At 50.3% G+C, this 27,912-nt stretch overlaps 1 protein-coding gene across 1 annotated transcript; it reads left to right on the forward strand.

Moving 5' to 3' along the window:
* The first annotated feature begins 1,511 nt into the window (after positions 1-1,511).
* Ccnd2 (cyclin D2) lies at positions 1,512-27,362 on the forward strand. Its single transcript, XM_075982690.1, has 5 exons — positions 1,512-1,978; positions 3,695-3,910; positions 6,459-6,618; positions 13,569-13,717; positions 22,259-27,362. The coding sequence occupies exons 1-5, from the start codon at positions 1,787-1,789 to the stop codon at positions 22,412-22,414; spliced, it is 873 nt and encodes a 290-aa protein (XP_075838805.1). The 5' UTR covers positions 1,512-1,786; the 3' UTR covers positions 22,415-27,362.
* Positions 27,363-27,912: the final 550 nt, after the last annotated feature.

Genomic DNA, 27,912 nt, shown 5'->3' on the forward strand with positions numbered 1-27,912 from the left:
TGATATCCCCTCCCCCCCGCCCACCCCTTCCGCCCCACCCTCGTTTAAAGGGGCTGGCCGGGCCGGAGTTAATCGCTTGCACCTCGGGTTTATTGCCCCCCTCCCCTCCTGCGTTCTTCCTTTCACCTCCTCTCCCGGGCCTTTCTGGGAGCCCACGGGTGCAGCTCCCCCAAGCGCCACCCCCCAGCCTCCGCTATCTGTAGGCGCCCCTGCTCAGGCCCCGGTTCTCAGGGAAGGAGGGACTCAGTGGCCCTTGGTGTGCCCAGAGCGCGGCAACCCACGCCATGCTATCTACACGTGCCAGCGTGGCCACCCTGACGGGGGCCCTGGGTCCTTACCCCTTCCTCCCCAAGTAGAATACGCTGAAAAGCGTGGTGGGAGGAGGAAGGAGGTGAGGAAGCACCGCCGTGTCCCTTCTACAAACAGCCTTGACCACAGGATGCGTTAGAGCACGTGTCAGGGCCAACCCAAAGTCCTGGCTGACGAGTGAGGCGCGAGACCCCGCCGAATGTAAGACTGAGGGGTGCACGACCCAGGAGTCTCCGGGTAAAGGAAGGGTGGCCTCGCTGGCGCGGGGAGAGCCAAACCTAAACCCTCCCTCTCCCCCTCCCAGGCCCCTCCCGAGCCATTTCCTAGAAAGCTGTATCTGTGTGGCCACGCTCGCGCAGACACCTAGGGCGGCTTGTCAGCAGATGCAGGGGCGAGGAAGCGGGTTTTTCCTGCGTGGCCGAGGGCGGAGGAGGACCAGCTGCTAGCCCTGCCCCCGGCCTGCGGCGGTCCCGAGCGGCTGGCCGCGCCGCCCAATGGCGCCCCCAAGAACACGAGGATTTCTGCACGAGGGTCATATTCTCCCGGGTCTGAGGAGCAGCCCCCTCCTTCCAGCATCCACCCCTTCCTCCTCTTCCTCTCCATAGACGTGGCTTTGGGCCGGGAAACAACTTGAAAATTATCTGGAACCTAAGCTTCAGGGGCGTTATAACCTTTATCCCTGGGTATGCAAGGTTGCAATTTTCTCAAATAAGCCTTCCCTTATTCTTCAGTTAGGGGATCTACTTCTAAGTTGTGTGAGCTCGTCCACATGTTCAATCAATTTACCTTTTACCGCTGTATCGTGAATAGTGGCCAGGATTCCGATCACACTACAAGACCCCAAAGTTAGAGGGCAAACCGCCTCCCCATGGTATGGCTACAGAATGTAAGAAACGGATAGAGAATCAGTAGAAATCCGTGGGTTTTGTGGGTTCCCCTATCCGGGGCCCCTAGCATGCGGGCCTGGATAGGGGGAGAGGGCCTTGGAGAACTAGGGGGGGGGGGGAGGCGGGGGATCGTGTTTGAAGTTTGGTCGGGCCAGCTGCTGTGCTCCTTAATAACAAGAGGGAAAAGGCGGGGGTGGGGGCTAGTGGGGGGAGGGAAGGGAAAGAGGGAGGGAGAGATTGAAAGGAGGGGAGGGACGTCAGGGGAGAGGAGGAAAGGGGAGGAGGAACCGGAGAGGGGGAGGAGATCTAACTGCCCTGGCAGCTTGCGTCACTGCCTCAGAGTGAGGAGAGCGAGCTGGGGAGAGCAAGGCAGTTCCGAGGGAAGGACTGAGCGAGGCAGGCAGCCCTTGAGGCTCTGCTCGCTCACCTTCCACTCTTCCTCCTTCTCTCAGTCAATCTCCCCGCCCCCCCCCCATTTTCCCTCTCTCAAATCACCAATTTCGCCAAAGGAAGGAGGTTAGGGGAGCGCCCCCTCCCTCCAAAAACTACTAAAACTTCCACAGTCGGGACCGAGTGGTCGCCGGCTGGCCATGGAGCTGCTGTGTTGCGAGGTGGACCCGGTCCGCAGGGCTGTGCCGGACCGCAACCTGCTGGAAGACCGCGTTCTGCAGAACCTGTTGACCATCGAGGAGCGCTACCTCCCGCAGTGTTCCTATTTCAAGTGCGTGCAGAAGGACATTCAGCCGTACATGCGCAGGATGGTGGCCACCTGGATGTTAGAGGTAGGTGTGCTGGCGACGCTCTGAGGGAGGGGCAGTCCTACCTTCTTTAACCCCCCCTCCCCGCCCCAACACACAGGGACCCTAAAACTATGTGGAGTAGCGCCGGCCTCCCTTCACTCGTGCGCGAGGTGGCCCCGCACCCTTAGACGAGACGCAGTTCTGTCCCTTGCTAGGTGAACTCGGGGAGGAAACGTGGGTGAGGCAACGATGTCGGGGGGTGGGGGGGATGGCATCCCGCGCGCGCGTGTCTGCGTCTGCATGTGGCTTCCTCGTCCTCCCATCCCCATCCTGACCTGTTTTGTGGAACAGCTGCCTTCAGTGGGGCCCCCGAGGGTGTGTGGACCTGAAAATCCACACCAGCAGTGAAAGACAGTACCCCCTCCCGCCAGTAAAGCTGGGGCAATACTGTCCTGGCCTCGGATCCCCTGCGTGTGGTCGGTACTCCGCGTTGGCACTTTGGAGGGGCAGTAGGGGGCAGAGAAACAGGGAATTCAGGAGAGCCCTGCAAGTCACACTGGAAAAACGTGCGTTTTAGGGGAATCTGAAAGAACCACTGCTTAAACCTTGTTTGCAGTCTTTGCGGAGAGAGCAGGGTGCCCACGTATGCACCGCTCTGGACCTGCCGTGGTTTCGCCATGTTGCTTTGCAAACTCCAATTGCAAGGACTGGGAACATTCGCCCGCTCCCCCAAGGACCCCATGTTCGTGACCACCCTCTTTCTGATCGTGCCCTCTCTCCCAGCCCCCAGTATACCAAGGTTACTTACAGTTTGACTGCTTCTTCAGCGCGCAGATTTGGGTGGGGTAGGAAGCGAGGGAGGAGGTGTGTGTAGAGCGGGCTAGGGGATACCCCCAAATGAGAGATCACAGTCCAGCGTGCCTCCTTGAGAGAGGTTCCCTGATTAGTCTCCCCCAGCTCCCATCTGGGGACAGCTTTCTTAGCTACTGCCCTTGTGGGCCGCAGCCGGACACTCCGCAAGTTTCCCCAGCGGGATCCAGAGCCCCTGGGGTGGAGATACCGACCTTGATGACAACCTCAAACCTCTATTCCGGGGAGCCGGGAGCCTCTCTGGGGTTTTCAGGCCCAAAGGACGTTTCTAGGCTTTTTCCTCGATTTTTAATAATTTTTTTTTGATGCGGTCCCCGGTGCTCCGGCTCCAGCTGCGGCGGCTGCGGCGCGCTTCCTCCTCCTCCCTCCCCCTCTCTTCTCCACCCACCGCCCCAACAGCGGCCCCTGGGCGGCCGAGACCACCCTGGACATTTTTTTCAATTGTCGGGAATGATAGAATAGGGTCTGGGGATCCGAATAAGACCAAGAAGTAGACCCTTGGGGCTTCCAGAATATTTTTATTGATTTTTTGAAAAGATGACGAAATCCAAAAAAGAGAGTGAGTGAGAGCGCGGAGAAGCGAGGAGCGGGAGGGAATGGCAGGCGGCTGCTGTTCTGGGCTTTGCCTTAGGGTGGTGGTGGGGGGGCTTTAGTAAGCCACCCTTTTCAGCCCTGGGGGGACTATCAGAGTCCCGAGGTCTCTTCGGATTTACCCTAATGTTCTCATCTCTGTTTTTACTGCCCTTTCTATTCCCCTCCCCCTCTCAATAAAAAATTAAAAAAAATTTTTTTGGGGTTCGCCACGGGTTATACTTTTTAATTCCTTTCCTATTTTTCTGATGCATTTTTTTCACGGTATTGTCGGACCCCATTTCACTCTGATTGTAGGTCTGTGAAGAACAGAAGTGTGAAGAGGAAGTCTTTCCTTTGGCCATGAATTATCTGGACCGTTTCTTGGCTGGAGTCCCGACTCCTAAGACCCATCTTCAGCTCCTGGGTGCAGTGTGCATGTTTCTAGCCTCTAAGCTCAAAGAGACCATCCCACTGACTGCTGAAAAGCTGTGCATCTACACCGACAACTCCGTGAAGCCCCAGGAGCTGCTGGTAATGATGCCCTCCCTGCTCCTGACTCTGCCCTCCCCCATCACTGTGTCTTCCACCCACCATCTCCAAGGTCCATCTTAGAATTCAGAATTGCCCGGAACCTCTGAAGCCTTCATGCTAACCAGGGATCTCTTTTAGTAGGAGATAGCTTAGTCTTCCTGTGTCAGGGGGTGAACAAAACTCTCGATCCCTCATGGAAAATTATGAGGGTGAAATTCAGTTCAAGAGAATGTGGGTGAGTCTTGGGGGGGGGTATAGGATAGTTTAATGGTTTTTAATTAAGGTCTAGATTTCCACTGAACCCGAGAATGAGGTCTGAATTCTCACAAGCTAGCCGTGTTGTGTCTCCTAAGAGCCTGGAAGTATCACAGGTAATGTCTTACAGATCAATAAAGTTTCACAATATCAATACATATAGTAGCTGATCACTAAGTATCGGCATAGCAACGTTTATGTCAAGTCAACATTTGACCTTCTATTGGTGGGATCGGAAGGATGGGTTCTTAGCTCCAGAGGGGACTGTGATCTGGATACAGTTCCCAGAAGGTCCTGTCCTGGCTCTGGTTTTCTGCCAGAAAGGCTTTCTCCACCATCTCCCATTTTTCCCCCTCTCCCATTTTCCCCCCTCCTGCAGCTGTTCTTCCTATTGCAGCCACACACCGGAAACCTGCAGCTTTTTTGCAGCTTCTGGGACTCACCTTCAGTGGTTTGCACACCTTTCTCTTGCACTGCTAGAAGAGGACCACCCCCTCTGTCCACTCCCTCCCCCTTGCTGGCATGGCCTGGGCCTGCACAAAGTCTTCTAGGCTGAGACTGGCTTCTTGAACTGAGCTCTTTGTGAGAAGCCCTCCTTTCTGGGCTTGTGCTGCCACCTAGTGGTAGACACGTGCAAGGTTGGGGGAGGAATTGCCGAGAATGCAGAGAGGGGCACAAATGACTTCACCTTTGAACCACTGCCAGATTTCAGCTGCTTCTGGTCTGGTCTGAGAGGCCCCTAAAGGTGCTTTCTTCTGGAAGATCCGCTTCTTTTAATAATGATGCCACAGGACGAGTTTGTGCTCACATTGCCCTAGAAGAAGGAAGAGCTGGGATTCAAGCCATCTCTGATTTTTGCCTAGTTAAGCGGATCTTTATCCCAACTTTCTGCTAAAAGCTAGGGCACACTTGAAAGCTTGTAAAAAAATAAAATAAAAAAAGATCAGAATTAGAGGCCAGCTTGTTTTTCTCCCAAAACACATGAAAAAGAATCTTCCATGTGGCTGGAGATTTGGGGTATTTTTCATGACACCCTAATTTTTCCAGGACCAGCAAAGCTAACTTAACTCTCTCCAAATAAAGCATGGCAGCTTTCCACCCCCTATCCAGAAGGCATGGGGTCTGGAAGAACCCTCCTATTTTAAAGATGAAAAGAGCTTGCTCCAGGACATACCATAGCTAGTTAGTGCTTTGTAGCCTACCCTTGAGCTGAGCGGATGGAAGAGTCAAGTCATGGCCAGCCAGGCTCTATCTGCCAGGCATCACTGGTTGCTGGTGACAGTTTTCTTCTGAATGCACCCCCACATTCAGAAAAAATGTAGAAAAACAAAAGAAACAAGGTCTTGCATGATTCAAGCTTGCCTCAGAGAGGCAGAAGCTCAGGCCCGCACCCTCAGGTGCAGATACTCTTACAGTTTTTACTGTATTTAGTCCAATTCATCAGAACATAATTTCCCTTATTTAGTTCACAAGAGGAGAGCCACAAAGTTGTTTACTAGGGGGAGTGCTGTGAGCAGCCCAGAAGAGAGGAGGTGGCGGTGTCCCTGCACGTGGGCTGCCCAAAGTTTTAGAATCCTGTTTAAGCCCCTCCACCTTGCCTCAAATGACTGCAACGTGGGGTCGCAAGTGACCGCCTCAGACAAAGGCCAGTGAGGAGTTAGGGGAAAGGGTGAAGTGTCCTATCCCCAAGACTCCTGTATGGTGTGTCAAAGGGGAGTGTTAGCAGCACAGAGCAAAACTTTGTCCCACAAGTAAAAGCCAGCTAATTGGTTGCCAATGAGTTGGGCCAAGGAAGCTTTTTGCATTCCGAATCTGGAAGCATCACTCCTCCCCCCCCCACCCCGTGAGCAGTAAAGAGACTATTAGCCCTACGATAGAGACATAGCCAATAAATTATTACCACGGTGCCACAATCACCTTGACTAGATCTTGCTCTAGGTCTAGCTTTCTGGGTGGGCAGGCAGCAGCATTTTGTGGGCATCGGGGTCCTGTGGGTGGGGATAGGTAGAAAACTAGAAGGACTTGGCAGCGGTTACCTGCCCTCTCGTTATCCTCGGCGGAGCCTGACATTTTCAGCATTCAGCACAAGAAGAGCTGTCAGCTACTTCAAAGCACGAGGGGCAAGGCGACAAATGAACTCCCCTCCCCCCGCCCCCCATGATCTCGATCTGACAGCTGAGCCTTAATGAGAATCATTAAAGCAGGCCTAGAACCCAGCCCCTAGCCCCAAGCCCAGCCCTGGAGTCAGCCTCTGGATTTTTAGTGCTTTGCCCTTTTCCTCCGCCCTTCGCAGGAGTGGGAACTGGTGGTGTTGGGCAAGCTGAAGTGGAATCTGGCTGCTGTCACCCCTCACGACTTCATCGAGCACATCCTACGCAAGCTGCCCCAGCAGAAGGAGAAGCTGTCCCTGATCCGCAAGCATGCGCAGACCTTCATCGCTCTGTGTGCTACCGGTGAGAGGGGGGGTTCCTGGGCTTGCATTAGGGGCCGGTGGTTTGGCACCAACTGCTCTGCCCCTTTGGGTGTCCAGGCAAGTGGGCACGAGTAAGCCAAGTCTGGGGTTTCGTTTCTGGCTTCTTTGCTGCTCTTTATTGGAACTAGAATATTCTCTTTCTCTGCTTCACTCATAAATGCTTTATGGGGACAGGTGTGGTAAGGGAAAAGAAATTGGTACCTGCTAAAATATTGTTTATGATGCCTGAAGTGCTCTTTGAAGATTATATAGACTGCTCACTGGTTGTGTTCAAATCTTTAATCTTTTGAGGAAAAGGACAGTTTGGAGATAAGCCCAAGAGGGAATTTAAGGAAGGTGGGGGCAAATATAGGTTAAAGGAACAACGACAAGATAAATACGCAGTCCGCCCTGATAAGTGGGAAAGAGTTCCTATTCACCAGGGTTCATTTATTGCCCTCTGGCTGCTCCTTCTGCTGAGGAGGGAGTAAACCTTTGAGGAAAGATTCATTTTCCAAGCCCTGGAAAAGATTTTGATACAGAACTGTTACTGGCCCACACCTGGGTAGAAGATGCTACAATTGTGGGTCTCAATTTGTGGGTCACATATTAAATATCCTGAATATCAAATGTTTATGTCACGATTCATAACAGTAGCAAGATTACAGCTATGACGTAGCAACCAAACAATTTTATGTTTGGGGGTCACCATAACACGAAGAACTGTATTAAAGGGGAGCCGCATTAGGAAAGATGAGAACCGGGGCTCTAGAAGTTTAGAAGTCCAGGGGAGATGTGTCAGGAGTTCACCGCCTCAGGGTCAGAAGGTGAAGCTCAGTTCCCCAGGGGTTGTTGAACTTCATAGTTTTGATGGAGAGTTGGGGTGGGGTGTAACATTTTAATTCCTTGTAACACCTTAATTATGTGTTTGCATAGCTGATTGTGTAATGAACAATAGAGCCCCGGCTTTGTTCGAGGTTAAAAGGTCAGACAGACTTTGTTACTTATCACTGGGAGACCTTGCACACGCTCTTTCACCTCTCCCAAGTTCAACTCCATCTGCAAAACAAGCCTTTGGCTACATCATTGCTTTAGCCTTTGTAGAAGGCATAGGAGAACTAAAGCCCACAGCGAAACATGCCCTGTGATTTATAAGGCACATGAATGGTACTACTAACTGTGAAAGTCTGAGACCCGAGCTTCTCCACTTAAGGTGGACACGGCTTTTCCTGCTACTGGACACAGACTCCGACTGGCTTGTTTGTGGGATTCTACCTCCCACTTTTAGGGGTGTGTGTGCGTGCGTGCGTGCGTGCGTGCGTGTGTGTGTGTGTGTGTGTGTGTGTGTGTGTGTGTGTAGGTTTCCTGTTGCTGCTTTAGTCCAGACCCTGGGGACCTTGGAGTTACCTGCCCTTCCAACAGCCAGTGTGCGGGGAAGGGTAGTGCACACAGAAGCCCCAGAAGCTTTGGCTTCCCTTTGGACAGCAGTCGCCTGTTCCCTGCCCTTCTCCTGCTCACTGGCCTGGACTCTAGAGGTCAGTCTCACATTGACCTGCTCTTTTGTCTCCCAGACCCTTTCCTCTCTTGCCTTGGTTCAGCAAGGGGGAGGGGTGAAACAACTTTTTCTCTCTGGCCCTAGGACAGCTGACCCCAGGACCTAAATAACCCCATCACCCAGCTGCCAACGGCCAGAGACCCGCTTTGACCTTGTCTTTTGACGAACAGACCTTTGGGGGAGTCTGTTCACCGCTTCTCTCTCCCTGATCTTGCACTGGGGTAGATAGATTCTCCTAATCCTGTATAGACCACAGGGCCATTCTCTGTTCTTGGGGATCCCATCCCCCACTCTTGGCTGCCCTGTCCAGATCCTTGGAGCAGCTGCCAACTTTGGGGCCAAAACAGGGAGCCTGGGATCCAGGGACTGAGGACAGAGGTCTGCTGGGAGGTGGGGGCAGTCAGGAAGACTGCCTTTGGGGGCCGCGGCCTAGCTTTAGCCAAGAATTGGGAAGGATAGGGGAGGGGGTACCTCCAGTCAGGTCAGAGCCGGATGCCAAGTAACCAGCCAGAGGCCTAGACCTGGTGAAAGTGGAGGAGAGAGCCTCAAGCCTCCTGAGTGTGGAAAGGGCAGGCCTGACCACAGGGCCCTGATCCTTCCCCTGCTCTGCGTTTGGGCCTCTGCAAGTGGAGACCTGCTGGTGATGGGGCAGGGCAGGCAGTAGGCTGGACAGTAGCCTAGACACCAAGACCTGCTGCTCTTCAACCACAGTCTTCTCGGGGACATGAGCTTCGGGGGCTAAGATCTAGTGAGCCCAAACATGGCAGGACCCTCAAACAGCAGGCTCAGAGTGACTCAAGGACCAAAGGCAGGAGGAGCCTACCCCTTCCGCCACAGCTGGTGTTCCTGGATGCCCCATACCACACGGCCTCACTCTCTACCCTGGAGCTGAGGAAACGCCTGCAGCCAGGATCCTCACAGGGTAATGGCAAGGGAAGGGGGCAGTCCCTGAAGAGATGGTAGGTAGCCAGCCCCAGGGTGATGTTGCTCGTTTATGGGAAAAATCAGTTGTGTAAGAGCTGCTGGCAGCGGCTCTGAGGGGGTGTGCAGAGCGTATGTGTGTGTGAAAGGGGAAGAGAGTGTGAGGAGTTCAGGGGCCTGTGGAGGGAAGCGTGGCTGACCAGCAGTCTGCCTTTATGGGACTCTGGGGTTGGTGACAGGGCAGAGAGGTGTCTTCCTTCCCTCTTCAGTTTACAGTGGCTTTTGGAAGAGAAGTGACTCAAAACTGCCTGGTATGACTCTCCCAGCTGGTCTCGGGGTGGAGTTTGAACGACCTGAGAGGTCTTCATAACTCCAATTCCTGGAACTCGGGGTTCCATGGAAGGCAGAAGTGGGCTCAGTTCTTCTGAGGGGCTCTGCACCAGTGGTCCCACGTCAGCAAAACAGAGCAAGAAGCTTCCCCCTCCCCCAGATGACCAGGATCTCACCTGGGTACCAGCAACCTCCTCCTTCTTAGCATGTGGCTTCAGTAGCATTGAGTTTAAACTTGGTACAGGTGCTCCAGATACCCCACAGCCCCTTCTTTTTGCACTGGGAGCCCAACTGTACCCAATTGCCTGTGTTACCCCACCTCCACCCCAAGGCGGAATCCTAAGGTTTACTTAGTCATCTCTTAAAAGTGGTCCTTGATTTCCAGCCCCAAGTTGTAGCCAGACTGTGGTGGCCCTGAAACGTCCAGGGACTTGACTCTTGTTCTAGAATGTAATCCAAGCCTCTGGTAGCCAGGAAGGAAGAACGAAACCCACAGTTCCACCGGGGCCTCTGAACTGCCCCCAGAGGGCAGTCATGGGGCCGAGAGGAGGAAGTAGCTTGTTGAACTGGAGTTCTGTGAGTGATACCAGTTATCTCACATCCCATCTGGCCCTAAGATGAATGGGTGCTTTTCTCTGGGCGCAGTAGCCCTCTCCCCCTCCCACCCAAATGAACTCTGGCAATAGCAATTATTACCATTACACCATGCTAAATCCTTTCTGGGGGTGGCAGATGAGTGCGTGCTGAATGATGTCACGGTGTCGTTTGCTGGCCAATGAGCACCCTGGATCTGGTCCTGTAAAGTTCTCACTATAGGTTGAGGAAGGGGAAGAAGAAGAGAAAACAGACTCTGGGTTTGTTCAGTCTTGAAAATGAACGACGCTCCCCCTAGTGGCGGACAAGAATAAAGCAGCCCCTGGGAGGCTTTGTTAGCCAGCACTACTTAGGTTCCTACTTTTACTCAGTGTTAAGCTCTTTGAGCAGGACCACACACAGCATCCCAGATTTAAACTCCATTAGCGAAGCCAGTGAAATCTCACCAAGAAGTGCAGATTCCAAGTTTCTGGATAGGGAGTGCTTCTCCTGGTCCTTGTCCAGACTCGGGAGCCACTCCAGACAGCCAGCTGCTTCTGTGGCATCCTTGGGATTTGGTACCACAGTTTCCTGCTGATACTGCAGAGACAGTGGACGAGTCTAGGCTCTACATAGTTGGGTTTCTGATTAAGAGACCTTTTGTGTCTTCCTTCATTGTGTAAGAGGTAACTCCAAGGATTGTTCTAAACCCAGACTGAAGTGGAATACAAAGGTGTCAGAAGTCCAACACACCTAGTGAATTGAACAAACCAGCTGACACCTCAGTATTTCCATTCTCCTGAAATGTGTGCCTTTCCTGCACCCACCAGGAGGGAGTGAGGAGGCCAGCCTGGGGCTCCTCACATGGGCATTGCTCCTCAGCTCTAGGGGAACCACATCTGAATAAGTGTGAGCTGCACAGCAAAGGTAACCACTGACTTAACAGTCAAATAGGCGGTCCTGGCGGTGAGAGCGGAGGGTGAGGATTAGGGTCAAGGATGACTGACGTCTGTCGTGTGTGCTTCATAGAACCCGAGCCAGGCTCTGTGCCTGGGTTGACAGCCGAGGCTATTACAGTTAGTCCTCACGCTAGCACTGTGAGGAGGGTAAATTAGTACTCAGACTTTTATTTTTCTTTTACGAGATAGGGTTTCTCTGAATAGCCCTGGCTGTCCTGGAACTCGTTCTGTAGACCAGGCTGGCCTTTAACTTTGAATTCCACCTGTTTCTATCTCCCAGGTAATGGTATTAAGGGTGTGTGCCGCCACTGCCCAGCAAATTATTACCCTTTTTAGGTCAGAAAAGTTTCTTTTGAAGATAGCCGTTTAGTGTGTATAAAACCAAGCATAATACACCATACTGGGGTGTATTGCTGTGTAATAAATTAGCTACCCAGCCACAAGAAGCTGTTACTTCTTGAAACACCTGTTTTTCCCCTGGGGAGGGGGAAGAATCGTGAGTGTCGGATCATGGTATAAAGAGTCAGTCACATTGTGCCCAAGGAGGACTCCCCACATAAAGGTCTTGTACCTACACCCCAGGTCAAGAAAAATAGCCCTTCTGGCTCCACATGCTAACCTTGAGTTGGTTTTGTTAGCAGTGTGACTGCAGAGTTCTACAGGGAGGGCGCTCATGCCTCCTGATCGGGAGCCTGGGCACAAGAAAGGGAACATTGGGGACAATTCCCTGCCCTGTCACTGCCAGGTGCTCTCACCCAGGGCCTCTGCGGGCCCAGGGCCATGGGCTGGCTGCCTCTTCGGCGCTATGAATGTCACAGAGGGGCGCTAACAAGGTTATTGGACAGAGAAACAGTCTCCTGTGGCCCATATGGGAGAGACCTACAGCAGAGCAGGAGGCAAGGAGGCTGGCTCTGTCACACCAGTTGGGCGGATAGAGAAGACACAGGCAGGGCTTGGCCAGCAAGAGTTGGGTGAGACCCCGTAATATACGGCCCTCAAGGTGAACGTGGTGAATGGCGAAGGGAAGGAAGCCAAGGAGAGAGACAGACAGACGGCCAGGCCTACCCAGTGTTCCTGGGATTGAGTCCAGGTGGGAGGGGACGCGTGCACGGTTGGCTGATCTGTGGAGTAGCTAAGAACAGTAGAGATTTAGTGCTGAGGCGCCGTGCTCCCCGCTGAACAACCCTCGCAGTGACACCCTGCTGCAGGGAGCACTGCATTGAAAGAAGGGAGGAGCCTAGGTTGCCCTGAGCATTGCACGTTCTGCCCGGTCGTCTCATTACGATCTAAAGTACGACTCTCCTGCCCCTCTATGCTTTCTGCCCTCTGTCCCCACTTGCTTTGTCGGGATCTTGCTCCAACTAGAGATCATACACTGGAAAGTGGGCCCCGTTTCACAACTGCTACTGGACTGAGTGATGACACTGTCTCCTCTTTAGTTTGTGAGCCCAAGGCAGGGGCAAGGGCAGGATCAACTTGACAGGTCCCAGGTCTCCTTCCATCCATAAGGTCATCTTCCGTGGTTGATATTCATGTTAAACAGGCATCACATTCAATGCATGCATGTTAGCAGTTGGCAGGCCCACAATTACTGGATCGTAGTCAAGAAGCCCCTTAGGGAATGAATCATTCAGTAGGAAATAGGTTTCGGGTCCCAAGTTGCCCTTATAACTCCTTGGAAAGTAAACATTAGTCTTTGGTGTTTGAGTCAAGTTCTGTCCTCTGTTCTGATGTTCTGAAGATCCTTAACATAGGGTGAGAAGTTGAGAATTAAGTGAATTTGAGCCACCTCACCTCATCTCCTACATTACTGCTTCTGTAGTTAGCTAACATGCACACATGTGAGCACGTACTTACACACACTTAGGATTGTTTTGCCCGCATATATGTATGTATACCAAGTACACGCCCGGTGCCTGTGGGAAGTCAGAAGAGGATATCAGATCCGTTGCGACTGGAGCTACAGACAGTCCGTGTGGGTGCTGAAATCGAACTTGGCTCCTCTGCAGAAGCCATAAGCTGAGTCGACTCTCCAGCTCCTCTGTGGTGTTTTTTTACGCTTAGCCGGGGAGAGACCTATTCCTCTTAGTAAGATCCTATTGGGGATATCACTCTTCACAAAAATTCTCATGACTCCCCTATCTCCCTTCAAACATTGAAAACCCATAGTTATCCCACCTGTAGGGTGGATGGAATATTGTTTGTGCAATTGCATGGCCTCTTTGACTCTGTTCCACCATCACCATGGAGATGCCACATTTTATTCACCTCCCTGGCCCTGCCAGGGCAAAGAACCTGGTATCTGTCATGTATTGACTTCTTGAACAATTGAAGGGCATAGATGCCTCAGGACGCGGGGCCCTTGGTGACTTGTTGTATACACTCAGATAATTGCCCTTCCTTCTTGCCTCAGTTTCTCTTTTTCCCTTTTTTAAGGCTGAGAATATCCGTAGTTGGCAAAAGAGGTTCCTGTGGAAGGAGTCGAGGGAGAAAGTGGTGCTGGAGCCAGGGATGCTAGGGCCATGCCTTCTGACAACCGCGCAGCTGCAGCCTGGCAAGCTCTCGGTCCCATTTTGCTTCTGGGCTTAACTCGTAGCCCCTCTCTCTTTACAGACTTCAAGTTTGCCATGTACCCACCATCGATGATCGCCACTGGGAGTGTGGGAGCCGCCATCTGTGGGCTTCAGCAGGATGAAGAAGTGAACACACTCACCTGTGATGCGCTGACCGAGCTGCTGGCCAAGATCACCCACACTGATGTGGTAGGTACCTGCCACCTTGGCCAAAACCAGATATCTCTCCCAAAGTTCCGGGAAAGGTGGTTGGTTTATGGTAGCGGTTCAAAGGGGTTTGGGGTTTTTGTTGTTGTAGTTGTTTTGTTTTGTTTTGTTTTTTTCTGTTTGTCTTTGAGGGTCAGCATTTAAGGTGGTGTAAGCTCCAGCGGTGTGACACCTCCCCCTCAATGTGTGCGTGTTACTGGGGATTGGGCTCTGGGCATACCAGGCAGTCCCTCTATCACTAAGTTAGCATCATCATTTTATTGAGAGACAGTCTCATAAAGTTGCCAAGGCTGACCTTGAACTTGTGATCCTCTTGCCTCTGCCTCCCTGGTAGCTGGGATTACAGGTGTGCACCGCTACCTCCTGCTTCCTTTTGTGGGCTTGAAAGCCTACATGCACTTTAAAATCCAGACAGACCTTAGCAGGCTGATGGGAGGGGGAGGGCTGTTGACTACTTTTCCTCTGTGGTGTGGGGTTCATGTCCATTTATGTACACGTTGTCAGGCCTCTGCTCTGCCATGGAGAGGCTCCAGTTCTGCTACTCCCCTCTGAGGCGGTAAGGCTCAACGAGGGGACAGCTAAAGCTGGCTGGGCAGTGGCTGCCGTGGAGGGAGCAGATTCAAGAGGTGGCCTTGTGTGCGTGATGTCAGGCTTTTCCACCATCCTGTCTCAGGCTTTCCTTTGGATCAAAGTTGTGATAAATGACAAGGCACACAGAGACCAAGCGCAATACAAATTTGAGAAACTATTATTAGCTTTAGACTTTTTCCATTCTGTGTGGATAGCCCCGAGTCTGCTGTCGGCTGCCAGAATTCAGAGCTCTTAAACAAGAGAGGGCTTTGAGACGGACTGAGATTCCATAAGGTCCTGATTTTACCGCCTAGAACATAACAGTTGGGAAGGACTCCATCTGGGATGGCGCGCAGAGCCCAGATAGACAGTTACCTGCATTTTCACCAGGCAGCAGAGGGGGTAAAGGAGGCAACCTAGAGGCAAGGCAGGTAGTAGCAGAGCAGGGACTCAATGCCTCTGAGCTCCGACTCCAGCCTGGAAACTCTTCGCTGCTGTGGCTCCTGGGAACTTGGTATTTGCAAAAGGCATTTCGTTGAAAGGCCAAGGAGAGAGACGAGTGTTGCTGGCTCTCAGGTCCTGGTGCTTCACCATGGAGAGGCTCAAGAATGAGAGTGCCTTGTGAAGGAATTTCCTGGGTTCTAGGGCCATGTCACGTGATCATGTGATACACAGGCCTGTGGCTGGTGTCTCCCCAAGGTATGCTGAGCAGTGGTTGTTTAAACCCGGGGAGCTCAAGGCCTTCCGTCAATTTCCCTGTATTTGGATTTGGCCTTGTCCGCTAGCTCAGAGAAGTAGTAGACCTTAAAGAGCTTGGTAGAACTAAGCCTGGGCTCTTCTCTGAACCGGTTTTTAGATAGACTGTATTAAATGTTGGTGCCAAAAATGTATGCTTTTCAGCAAGGGCTCCAGAATATAGGTTGCAAAGTTCTCCATTTCCAACCCCAGCACAGGGTGAAGAATGCATCTATTATTCCCCAAGGGAAGTGTGTGTGTGGAGGGCCTCGTCCCTCTTCTTCCCTTTTCTTAATGTCTCCTATTAAGGCTCCGTTTGTAGATAGGATGCTAGCTGGTTGCAAATAAGTCTTTCTTCAGTTTCTGAACACACACACACACACACACACACATACACACAAATGCCTATGACAGCAGTTTGACCCTTAGGTGTCTCCACATTTTCAACAGTTAAAGGCCTGCTCTGATTGGCTGACATTCCAGCAGGGCTCAGTGCTTTTGACTTTCTCTTGCCCCAGTCCTTCCTGTCACAAATGGACAGAAACTGCTCATGTGGTCGACCACTGAGACTCTCTGTCTGGGTCCTGATTTACAGGACTGCACAGCAGCCACCAGCCTGTCATTTCCTCCTGGCGATGCCCCCTTCCCTCTCAGACACCATGCAGCAGTAAGGAAATCCAAGTCAGCCGCCAGACTGAGATAAATACAACTGGGCTCCCATCAGCTATTTCTTTTAACAACATTTTCAATTATGTCAGTGTGTGTGTGTGTGTGTGTGTGTGTGTGTGTGTGTGTGTGTTTGTGTGCACGTATGTAACACAACTAAAACAATCTGCTCTGGAAATTGGCTTTTCCATCATGCGGATGCTGGGAATTCATCTTGGGTTAGCAAGCTCGGTGCTGTCAACTTTACCCGCTGAGTAATCTCACTGTCTCTGGCACTTCATTTCTGCAAGGGACCCGTGTTTTGTCTTAATTTGGAGTGCAGGTGATGCTTGATTTTCACAGTTCACCCAAGAATAGACCTCGCAGCATTAAAACCTAGGCGTTGACATAGGAACTAGGCCAGCTTGACCTCACTTGTCCAGGTAAATGGCTGTGACTCAGTAAGTTCCACGGGTACCACTGACGCCCCTGAAGCTCACTCATTGCTTCCCGGAAGTGTTCTCAGTGGAAAGTTTTGTTGTTCTTGCAGCTCCCCAGGTGCTGAAAGTCCCCCCCTCCATCAGCACGTGTTCTCTGAGGAACTGAATTCCAGAGCAAAGGCCAATACGGCTTCCATTTAGAATGCCCTGGTGTTCAGAAGGAGAATTCTGCTTTCCCGGGCTCTGTTCACCGTTTTGGGGAATGAAGAAGTGGTGTGTTTGGATCACGCCTCCCCATTCATTTCTGGAAGCACTGAGAATGCCCAGCTGCTGCAGACTGCTGCATTAGAGAGTAGTCCCCAGGCACAGTGCTAGAAGCTGGACTAGGCAGATGGAGCATAGAAAATAACTTGGGGATCAATCGAGAAATATAAAGTAAGGGCTGGGACGATTTTACTGCTTAAGAGCACTGACTGCTCTTTCGGAGCCCCTGGATTTGATTCCCAGCTCCCATGTGAGAGCTCACAATGGTCTGTAATTCCAGACACAGGCGGGCACAACTCTGGTGTACATAAAATAGATTAACTACATTTTAAAAAAGAAAAGCCTGGAGTGGCCTGACAAGATCATAGATTAACAAATGCTAGCGTGTTCTGAACTTTAAACAAGACAGGGCATTCCTTTAAGTGAAGGACCTCATGAGGCTGATTGTAATTTGAGCAGAATAAAGTTTGGAAGACAGGGCCTTGAGCTAGAGAAACAAAATGTGATACGACCATGTGATGGGATACTGTATAGTCTTTCAAAAGAAACATCAGCAGAGGCTTAAGCTGAAAAACACTGTGCTGAGTAAGCTGTCTAAGAAGCAGCTGGAGAGGTCAAACTCATAGAAACAAAAAGTGTAACTGAGGTTCCCAGGACCAGGGAGGAGGAAGGAAAGGGAAGTCCATAGTAAATGCATATATAGCTCAGGTTGAGATGAGTATCCTGGGCATAACCCACAGTACAGATGTACAAAGCACTAAAATATGATAAAAATGGTTGATATGTCATAATACTTTGTATCTATATATACATATATAGATATGTAGATATATACACACAGATTATATATATCTATATAGATATATAGACATATGCATTATGTATACAAATACATATGAAACATCCTGGACCACCCTTGCGAGATGCCAGTGGGTGTTTGGGGCTGTCCCATGGATACGTTAAACCAACACTCAGGACCACATTTGTCGCCTTGTGGCAGAGAACTGACCGAAGTTCCTGAGTTTCAGTCTCTTCAGAGCCACCGTGTTCGACTCTCACCTTAAGTGGATGGTCTGAGAACAAGGGTGGAAGTGGGTCCTCTTGACTCATCTGCCACCCGTGGACTGCATTCCATGGCTCCGTGGCAGCAGATAGCTGGGATTGCAGAGACCCACGCGGCTCTGAGAAAGTGGGTCTTTGTTTTCCCATCTTGTTGCCAAAATAAACCAGACCGCTCCATTCCAAAAAGAAATTTGAGTGAGAGGCCTGACAGTTTTACAGGAGGGGAAGTCTCAGAGGGTAGTGTATTTTCAGTACTTCTTACTTCCAGCTACAAGTTAAGAGTTGCTAAAAACAGACCATAGCCAGGAAAGCAGGCTGGCTCTTGGGGAACTTCTTACCTACCCGGGCTGGCTTCCGTTGCCAAGGTGAGTCGGAGAGCAGGGATTGACCGTCCCAGACCCCTGCAGAATTGGGTTCCTTTTCCGTCCCCTCCACAGTGTGACAGTGCGTGGGTCCAGCATTCACCTCACTGTTAAGTTGACCATAGGGCCTCTTGAATAAGACCCAACTAGACTTGGCTTTTTATCCCAAGTCTCTGGCAGTCATCGGGTAGTGAGACTGGAGGGAGGGAGGGAGGGAGGGAGGGAGGGAGGGAGGGAGGGAGGGAGGGAGGGAGGGAGGGAGGAAGGAAGGAGGGAAGGAGCGAGTGAGCGAAGGGCAGACAGATGGGTTTCAAGTGTGCCTCTCATTCATTCAGAAATTTTGGAAGCATGTATCATCTATCTGTATCTACTTGTCTGTCTATTCATACATGATTACGTGTCAGAAGATTTATGTTGGTGCACATCACTTAACCTTCACTCTCAACCACACACTTAAAGAATTACATGGAACTTCTGGTTGATATGGGACTCGGTGGTAGAATGCTTGCCTAGCACATGCAAGGCTCTGGGTTCAATTCCCAGCACTTCCAGGAGGAAAAAGAATTGAATTGAGGTTTTCATGCTCTAAAGATATGAGAATATTTCTAGAAGATATTTAATAAACCAAATGCAGGCTCTAGTCAGACAGCTAGTTCGATCTGGGTTACGTCAGAACTTCTTGCCATGCTCCCAAGAACTGCCCAGAGTAGATTCTAGAATGTTCTTCCCTTAGGCTCATCTTGGCTTTTTATGATACTGCTTATCAGTGAGGAATTAGAAAACTAATAACTTCGGGAAATACGGCTTGTTTTGAACCCCAAGTTTTCTGGGAGGTCCCTAGCATCTCTTCTGCTTCCCCTTAGCTTGAGACTTGCTGTTTTCTCAAGTCATCCCTGTGATCCTTTAGTGTGCTTTACCGGGTCAGCAATTCTGGGAAGCTTGGTTGGAAGGCAACAGGGCTAGGGGGCGGGGGAGGTGGGCTAGAGCTGGGGGCTGCCTGCCTCCCTCCCTCCTCGTTTCTTGTCAGTTTCATTTGGTATGCAAGGAAACAAGCCAAACAGCCTGTGAAGAAAGGAAGAATGAGATAGTTTCCTAAGTTGTCTCTGCCTGAGTTGGCTGCGGGTCTGGGGCTCATTCAGCCCTTTGTCCCCCTGTTGAGTGCAGTGCGTGTGTAGGGAAAATGGACTGATGCAGTTACACTGAGGGCTAATGGTTGGAGTTCCGTGGCCCATTCATGCAGGCGGTGGAGGGTGCAGGGCAGGGAGCTCGAGCCAGCAAGTGGAGGAAGTCGGGGACCGAGTAACGAGCTGGAGATCACAGCCGCTGCTGTCAGGGCTCTGAGGCTTGGGGGACGGGGCAGTGCAGGGAGGGGGCCGTCATCAGAGGAGTTGGAGGGGTGCCCGACCTCCAGCGCAGTGGAGTGCCACCTGTCCGGCTGACAGACTAGCATTAGAGCTTTCCTTTTAATCAGCTTAATTTGGGGCATCTTAACACAGTGCCTGCTGCTTTGGGAGGCTGCCGCAAAGCTGAGGTCCTGGAGTTCTCGCTCGTCACAGAGATGTAGCATCTTTTCATCGGGGGCACTGCTGTCGTCACCCCTACACACACACACACACACACACACACACACACACACACACACTCGGCCTGGGTCTTCCTTTCTGGAGAATCTCTGTCCATTATACACTTCATTACATCTTGAAAGAAGCAGAGAACTTGCAGAGAAAGTTCTCAAACTGGCGACTTGCGTGAATTTTCTGTTGTCATTCAGGGACAAGCCACTCCCATTCCCCAAGCCTGTTCCCAGTTTGGTCTCTGCAGGCCTCTTACGTCTCCAAATTTGCTGATATTCTGATTATTTATTAAGATATCATTTGTGAGCCCTGTCCCTTTGGAATTGCTCCGAACTCCATACTTCTCTCCCGAGGCCTCCTGGCACAAGCTATGTGGCTGGGTTGGGGGCAGGGCTCTTCCCATCTTCTAAGTCGCCTCCTGCAGCTTATTCTTCTGCTCATTGTAAGTCATGACTCCCCTGCAATGGCGTCTTCACTTTCTGCCAGCTCATAGGAAGTTCATTTGCCCTGTTGGGCCCGAGAAGGACTCCCACAGAGCTATGGGGGAGGAGGATGCTACTATACTAGGGTTTATTGACATTGAAAGGGTGCAGATTTCTCCACCAGCAGTAAGTGGTGTGTTCGCCATGGTTCAGGCAGTGCAGGCTTTTGAGATTTCTACCTGCCTGAGCCAGGACTGAGGGGCCCTAGACAAAAGTAGAACAAATTGTCCAGCAAAAACCCCAGATGGGTTTAACAGTCTACTGTGAGCAGCAGGTGGAGTTCCGGCCATGTTTCCTAGGCTAACGTTAACCCTTGTTCTCTTCTCCAAGTGAGAGGGATCATAGGTCAAGGGTCATCCAGAGTCAATAATGAACTGGCTTTCAATTAACATCAGAAAGGAGAATGTACACTTTTTATAGAAATCTTTGGATCTCCCTCCGTTGCTTAGACTAGCCTGTGAACCTGCCCTTGGTGGGCACATGCCACTTGCATCATTCTGAGCCTTGGGCTCTCCAAGTCCAGTAGAACTGACTGCCAGATGTCCTGTCTTCCCTGGAGGGGTTTCTCAGCACTGTCCCTTTAAAGTCTTGGGCCACTCGACGGGAAGGCTTGCTAGCAGGAAGAGTCAGGAAACGGCAAATCCTACAATCAAGCCTTAAGCTCTCTGCAGGCTGATCTCCTCAGAGGACCATCTGGCATGATTCATACACTGGTACCATGGAGATGTACATTGGTCATGACGATGGGCCGGATGTGCCAACTCAGATGATCTTGCCACAGATCAGGGCGAGAAATGTTAGATCCTCGGCATATGAGCCCCTCGTTTGGCACTGATGAAATTGCCTTGGTGATCCCCAGGGCCAGACCACACCATCTCTAGGACCAGGCTTGTGACACATCCTTGTCTTAAATAATTGCTAATCCTTACCTTCCTTTAAAGACATCTAAGATGGCCATGTTTATGTGCCTGCAGTCCTGGATACTCCGGAGGCTGAGGCAGGAGGATCACTTGGTTGAAGCCAGCCTGAGAAACATCCAATCTCAAAGTCCAAAGGACTCTTTCAGATTCTGGGACAGATAAAAAAAACATACCACACTCACATAATAAAGCGTGTTCATGTATCGGTCTGCTACTTAGCAGTTCGTCTTTCTAGGCGGAGAAAGAGAGATGGGAGTCACGAATGAAACTGTGCCCTGCTAGTGGGGACCGAGCAGCAAACACCATCCTCCTTTTTCCCATCATTCTTAGATTCGGGGAAGCATTTCACCTCTGCCCCCTGCCCTTGGTCGGCTGTCACTCCTCATCTTCAAGCTGCAGTTTGAAACATGGAACAGATGAGAGATAGGAAAGAAAAAATTGGAGGTGGGAGGGAACGGAAAATTGGCTCCTTGGTAGTTAATGCCAACTTTATTTTAGGTCTTTGGAAAATAAAGATAATGCCTTTGTGCTTGGAAAAATAGCAATCTCTAGGTGGTGAGATCTGCACCAAGAAATAAACAGGGGAAGTGTGTATCAAACTGTGGGCAGGCAGGGGAATATTCAGTTGAGCACAGTTTCTGTGTGCACAGGCTGCTGCGGAGCGCAGGGGGGCAGACCCAAGAGGCGAAGGGGAAAAGTCCCTACGAAGAACAGTTTCCTTGGCTCCAGCCTCCTAGCCTGAGCCCTAGTCCCATCCCAGTGACAGCGGGACTTGCCCTCGCATTCCATGTCTCCCAGCTAATAGAAGCTTCTGCCTGGGGCAGCTTGCTCTGGATTTTCCCTACCAAATATAGACTAATAAAGGCAACAGTGCAAATTCTTGCTTATTCCCCAATTGGACAAGCCCGAGTGTCCTGAGGTTTGTAAACACTCTACATTGTGTTTGTGAAAGGAGTTCCAGGGTGGTAGAGGAGCAGAAAACGCAGGGGGTTTCAGTTTCTGACACTTTAAGCAGTTAAGCATCCCCCCTTGTTACCTATTCATTGGCTGCTGGCTTGGCTAACAGTGTAGCATCCTGTGGGAACCAAATTCTGTGCCACCTCCTACCATTCCCAGACAGAAAACCTCCAGTTGGTCTCTTGTCCAGGCAAGGGATTTTTTTAAAGCTGGATCACCTTCTGGTCTGTGGTTTAGAAGAGGAAATGCCTGGGTTTCAGCTGAAATGGCAGCTCCTATTGGCTCAATCTGGGATGGACTTGTAGCTGCCACGTGGGGCTAACATTGCCAGCTCGTGGACGCCACTTCATCCGCTAAGCTTCTGTGGCCTTTGAGAACATCCCTTCTTCATATGTCCTTCTACAGGAAAATGAGTATGGGGTGATGTGAGTTGGACAGTGTCTGTCTCTGGGAGAGGTTCTGTGCAAGTAAATATGCTAATGGCTCATCCGGTCTGGACCTCCCTCCTCTAGGATTGTCTCAGAGCCTGCCAGGAGCAAATTGAGGCTGTGCTGCTCAACAGCCTGCAGCAGTTCCGTCAAGAGCAGCAGCATAACAACGGATCCAAGTCTGTGGATGATCTGGACCAAGCCACCACCCCTACAGACGTTCGGGATGTTGACCTGTGAGGACGCCGTTCAGGCCCCCGCAAGAGAGAGGCGTGTTCGTCATCTGCTCGCTCCTTCTCTCTCTAGTTATGCTTTGTTCTTTGTGTTTTAGGATAAAACTTTAAAAAAAAATCTGCCCCCACCTAGATCGTATTTAAAGATCTTTTAGAAGTGAGAGGAAAAGGCCCTATAATTGAAACGCATGTGGTGCCTGTTCAAAGTACAGCAATAAGGGGATCCCTTGTCTAAGCGAACAGTTGTTGTTTTATGATGGAAAAGTCATAGTAAGATGCTTACAGGAGAACGCGCAGGCTAGCTCGATTGCATACACCTGCAATATTGGAACCAGTTAGAGGAAACTGTCTTTTGCTTGTGAACTAGTACATGTGCCCCTTTTAGTAGAATTGCAAGGAGCCGTGGATGCCAGTAAGGCATGCAGGATTAGATTGCAAAGCAATGAGCGCAAGAAGGAATCAGAAGCAAGAAGGGACGCGCTGGGGAGGTTGCACAGAACTACCTGTCCACATGGCTGAACCATTTTGGATGTAAGAAGCGCCTTTGACGCCTCACCATGTGTCACCAAGACTTAGCATGGCGGGGTCTCTCCGATGCATTCTCTCGCTGTCTACAGTAGCTGCTATCTAAGGGATATGTCTTTTGCCAGTCGGACACAGCTGATTGGCTCCTAAGTCTCGTATTTGGTGAGTTTGTGCTTCTTCCTCCAAACATGGTTCATGGCAGATGTACCTACTGCTATCTAATGGGGGGAACTAACTATGGGCCATGACCAAAACTCATCTAAATGGGGGCAGATGGAGAGCACAAGCGAATCTGAAACAAAGCTATCCTATGTAACGGAAGAGGGCGAGGCGATCTGTAATCCCTTATTAGGAAAACAACAGCTTAGCTTCTGGTGCTGACTGGCATGTCTGGTCCACAGTTTAACGTTGTTATAAACCATTCCATTAGAAAAGCACTTTGAAAAATTGTTCCGGGGTGGTGGGGGGAGGTGGGTAGATGGGATGGTTTATGCAATCATGTTGAATACTCCTTCCTTCTTTGCCCCTCCCCTCCCTGTCCCCTTCCTATTATTCACTTCTGGAGTCTAATGTTCTGGTACATAACTCTGGTGTCCCTACCAGGACTTAGAGATCCTTCCGCTGACATTCCCATCCCAGCCTAAAAACAAAGGTTTAAACCATTCTGGTGGCATAGAAGGACTGGATCCCCATCTGGAATTTTCTTCTTTGGACATGAAAAGAAACATCAGGGTGCGGCATTTTGTTACCTTTTCTGTTTTTGGGTTGTTTTTTTTTCTGTTTGTTTGTTTATTTTTACTGCAAAGTTGTATTCATCGTACTTGAATTGTTCCTCTCCTACTTCTTTGAGGCAATCAGCAAATGGAAGTTGGAGCCACGGTTGTCAATTGACAGGTAATGAAGCTATTTGTTAAAATATTTGCCTTTTTTTTTTTAAGATAAAAGATCAGAACAGGGCTGCTTTGAAGAAAGAATTTCATGCACAGGCTCTGCCTTGTTTCCTAGTGTGAGGGTTGAAGACGGAGAAACAGCTAAGGGTCTCTTATCTTTTGTTTTCTTTTGTTCTGTTTATTATTATTTTTCGCTGCTAAGCTGAGATCATTCATCCTTATTCACATTAACAGTACCTAGCTGTAATGTTTTCACGGTGTGCTGCTATTTTAGAAACATTGTTATAATATATTATTTTACTGCTTAAATTTCAAGTCCCGGAGTAGATGGTTGAGATGAGTTCTTTGTACTGGAAAGGCTTTCCTCAGTTATTTCCTTCAGGTAGCATAGCATGGTTATATTTCATCCGTTTGGTTTTTCTCCTTTCCTTTCATGGATCTCCCCCGCCCCCATCACATTCTTCAAAGAGAGTATTCTTTACCTCAGGTTTACTGGACAAAAATCAATAATGATAACAATGTACGTTTTTGTTTTCACGATACCTCGCAGCTATACAGTTTCTATTGGGAAGGCCGCTAGCAGGAGGCACGGGGCAGAGGGCAGGCAGAAGGCGGAAGCTGGGCATCCTCCTAGGTGGAAGGCAGAAGGGATCTGACCCTAGGGTCTCAGGCCCCGGGGATCTTCTGCCTCGAAGGTCACCAGGCTCTCCTTTGACTCAAGCTCCCTCCTCATGATAAAAGCATGCCAAAGGGCTCCTCCACACGAGGCAGGCATTCAGCAAACACAGGCAGTGGACGGGGCAGGCCTGATTTGCATGTAGTCCACCTGGATCAGCAATCAAAAATTCCAGCAGACAGTTAGGAGACACACACACCCATCTTGTAGCCCATCTGGAAACAGGTCTTTCTTCTTCATAGGGCCCCTTCATCATGAAAGTTGACCAGTTTAGTTCTCCTTGGCACTGATACCCCAACTTAGGATGGTCTTCCAAGTCTTCCTAGGACGGAGTCTGTGGTGCTCAGTCTGCGGCATCCATTTCTCACTCCCGTCCTCCACAGTGGCAGGCTAGTGCTGTGCAGGGCTAGGGTGTCTGTGGGCGGCATTGGATGGCTTCAGGTTTTGAGTCCCATTGAGTGGGTCAGATAGGAAGCGTGGGTGGAATGAGTTTGGGGTGCACACCGAAAGGGAGTGAGAGGCCGTTCCTCCGGTCTCGAGTGTATTTAGGAAGGATCAGGAGTTGGGGAGTTAGCATGACCCTAAAATTCTAGGGAGTTTGTGGTGGAACCGTGGGTGACGAATTGGGAAGTGGGGGGGGGGGAGGGAGAGCAGCCTGCAGCTAGCCAGTGTTTATCCAGAGCTCACACTGTACAGCCCATACTCCTGGTCTCTAAGAACCTGACAGACACAATCCCTTGAGTTCTCGTGCCTGATGAGTTACACAGGTCACACATGACCTTGGGGTTTAACAATACAGAATGAAGGAAAACGACCCAGCAGAGAAGAAACAGGCTACTGTCAGCCCCTCCAGCCCTCTCATCTGGCATGGAGAGGACACTTCCTGTCTGCCGTCCTCCGAGCCTGTCTGATGAAGGGTGCAGAGTGGCTGTTCTGCCTGTTCTTTGCTTACACAAGGTGGGGAGCCTTGATTCCTTGGTGATCGATACCCTCTGCTTAAATCTGGGTCTCCTTGGTCGTATTTTTGTCCCAAAGGGGTACAAATCACCCTGTGGGTTTCAGCTTGCTCCCTCACCCCCTTCACGTCCTTCAAAAGGGATTGCAGACTCTGATCTTTTTCTGCCTTGATAACAAACTCTTCTTTGGTTTTTTTTTCTTGTTGTTTGTTCTTTCTCCATCTGTGGGGGCCAAGTTGGTCCCCCAGTTTGCCAAATTTTGATCCTTCCCTGTTTTGACCAAATCCTAGTGGGGAGGAAACCCTAGTATGCCAAAAATAATGTGCTAAGCATTAGGAGATTCATAACAGTTCCTAATAGCCAGGCAGCCTGCAAGAGGACAAAGGCTGACCATCCATCAAGGAGTGAGCTCCTTCTAGAAGAGGACAGCTTTTAGGGGTTGCTTTGGTGTGCACTGTCCCCAGGACACAGGGAAGCGCAGGGCACATCTTGGAGGCAGTTAATCTTAAAGGGTGTGCCAACCAAGACACCTCTCTAGCAGCTCCCCGGGCTAGGGGTATATGGAGCTGCCCTGGACCCCATCCTGTTGCTAGCAGGATAAGTGACCCCTCAGAGGGATTTTAATAGCTTTCTTCTAGCCTAGCTATTGGGGATCTACCAATCTGTGCCTTGAGAGCTGTAGGACCAACAGACTTAAGATTGGACGGCTTTCACAAAGAGGGCGGATGAGCTTTCTCTGCATGGGCGGGCTATGAGGACAGGACTGGGAGGATCACACTTGTGCCTTATGTCCTGTAAATACTGATTTTTCTAGTTCAAGAGGGTATACTGGTGGTGTGTTAACTGGGAGTAGCAATGAGAAGTCTAAGTAAGCCAGCTGACTTCTAAGTTCGAAGGATTCCTCTTTGCTTATCTTAGACAGTCCAACCTTGGGAATAGCTTTAAAAGGGAAATGAATACCGAGACAGTGAAGTCCCCTTAAGTCAAGAAGCCCCTCCATAGGTACATATTGCACACAGGCATTTCTCAGTGCAGACTCCGGGTGGTTCTGAGCAGCTGCCGCCCGCTCATCCATCTGGGTAGGAAGATCCAGGAGGTGTTGGGACTTCCTTACACCATGTGGCCTTCGATGGTTCTAGAGTCTAAACAACACAGAAGAGGTGCTCCAGCCAGAACCTGTGCCCCTCTGCTTTTAACCTTGACGGGAATAGCAGACACATTCTTGGCTCTAGTTGTAAGAAGCCATCAACAAACACACACCTGATGGAGCTGCAGATCACGGCTTTGCCTGCAGCCTACTTGTGGGGGAGAAGTGCCTTACCGTAGCCAGTACAGTAGCCACTTGATTTCAACAGGTGCCTATCTTTGACAAAAAAAAAAAAATGAAAAAATTAAAAAGGTCTCTTAATTTTTATTGGCTGTCATTCTTGGCTGATCATCTTGTATGTCCCCAGTACATCACCAGGCCATCAAATTGTCTCCCTTATGTTTATTATCCTTCTGCCGTGTACCTCAGATCTATCAGTTATGATCTCTTGTCTTGGATTATTTTTTTTCTTTCTTTTTTTAATTTGCTTTAAGAGTGTGATACCATATCATATCGATGTTATTCTCTCACAGTGTACTCTATAACAGGTGTGGGTGGGTTTTATGGTTGGGATGCTAGACAATGCTAAAGTAGCATGATCAGTGTGGGGGGAAAAATTAAGGTCTTTAGGAAACCCGGGGGGAACGTTGTGTCAGCTACAATGGTGAATTGACACAGTCGGCTGTTAAGTTCTAAGTGATCTTTAAAAAGCAACTTGTTCTTCTGATGAGTGTGAAGTCAGATTCGAGGATGGAGTTGTAAGTGGTTTTGGATGCGATTAGGTTATGCTATTTGGACAATAAACTCACCTTGACCTAAAATGTCTGGCCATTGTTGACTTATTTCTGGACTGGTGATCCTCAGACTGGGCTACACCTGTCCTCAGTCAAAACTCTGCTGGAAACAGTTGCCAACAACATAAAGTACAAACCAGAAGTAAAACCACATCCATGTCTTTACAATTCAAGGAACTGTTGAATCCCGACCCCACCCTACTCTGGACCACGAATAAAGCCAGTTACAAGCAGAAATAGCCCAGTGTCTTCATGAGGTGGCTGAGTCACTCATGTTATGACTGGGCTTCCATGATATCCCCCTTGCTTTTGCCAAATACTCACTCTCTTGACTGCGAGTGAGTGCCTCACGGTGTGGGTGCCAGAAATCCACACACCATCTCCATATTTGGGGGTGTCTCAGGGATCCCCACCCTTAGCCAGGAAGTTCCCATACAATGCCTGACCCTCTCTGAATCTCTCAGGTGAGGCCTGGTTCTCAAATGCCCTGGTGAAGGCTGGTGAGGTAGGGCCTGGCAGATGGGATAGCCGGTTATCGCCTTAACACAGGCGATTGCCAGGTCCTGGTGTTCACCAG

Source organism: Microtus pennsylvanicus, chromosome 8 (assembly GCF_037038515.1).
Source record: "Microtus pennsylvanicus isolate mMicPen1 chromosome 8, mMicPen1.hap1, whole genome shotgun sequence".
NCBI classification, from domain to species: domain Eukaryota; kingdom Metazoa; phylum Chordata; class Mammalia; order Rodentia; family Cricetidae; genus Microtus; species Microtus pennsylvanicus.

Coding starts and splice junctions, on each gene's coding strand:
- Ccnd2 (XM_075982690.1), top strand. CDS start 1,787: ATGGAGCTGCTGTGTTGCGAGGTGGACCCGGTCCGCAGGGCTGTGCCG. Junction 1,979..3,694: donor TGGCCACCTGGATGTTAGAG/GTAGGTGTGCTG, acceptor CTCTGATTGTAG/GTCTGTGAAGAACAGAAGTG. Junction 6,619..13,568: donor CATCGCTCTGTGTGCTACCG/GTGAGAGGGGGG, acceptor CTCTCTTTACAG/ACTTCAAGTTTGCCATGTAC.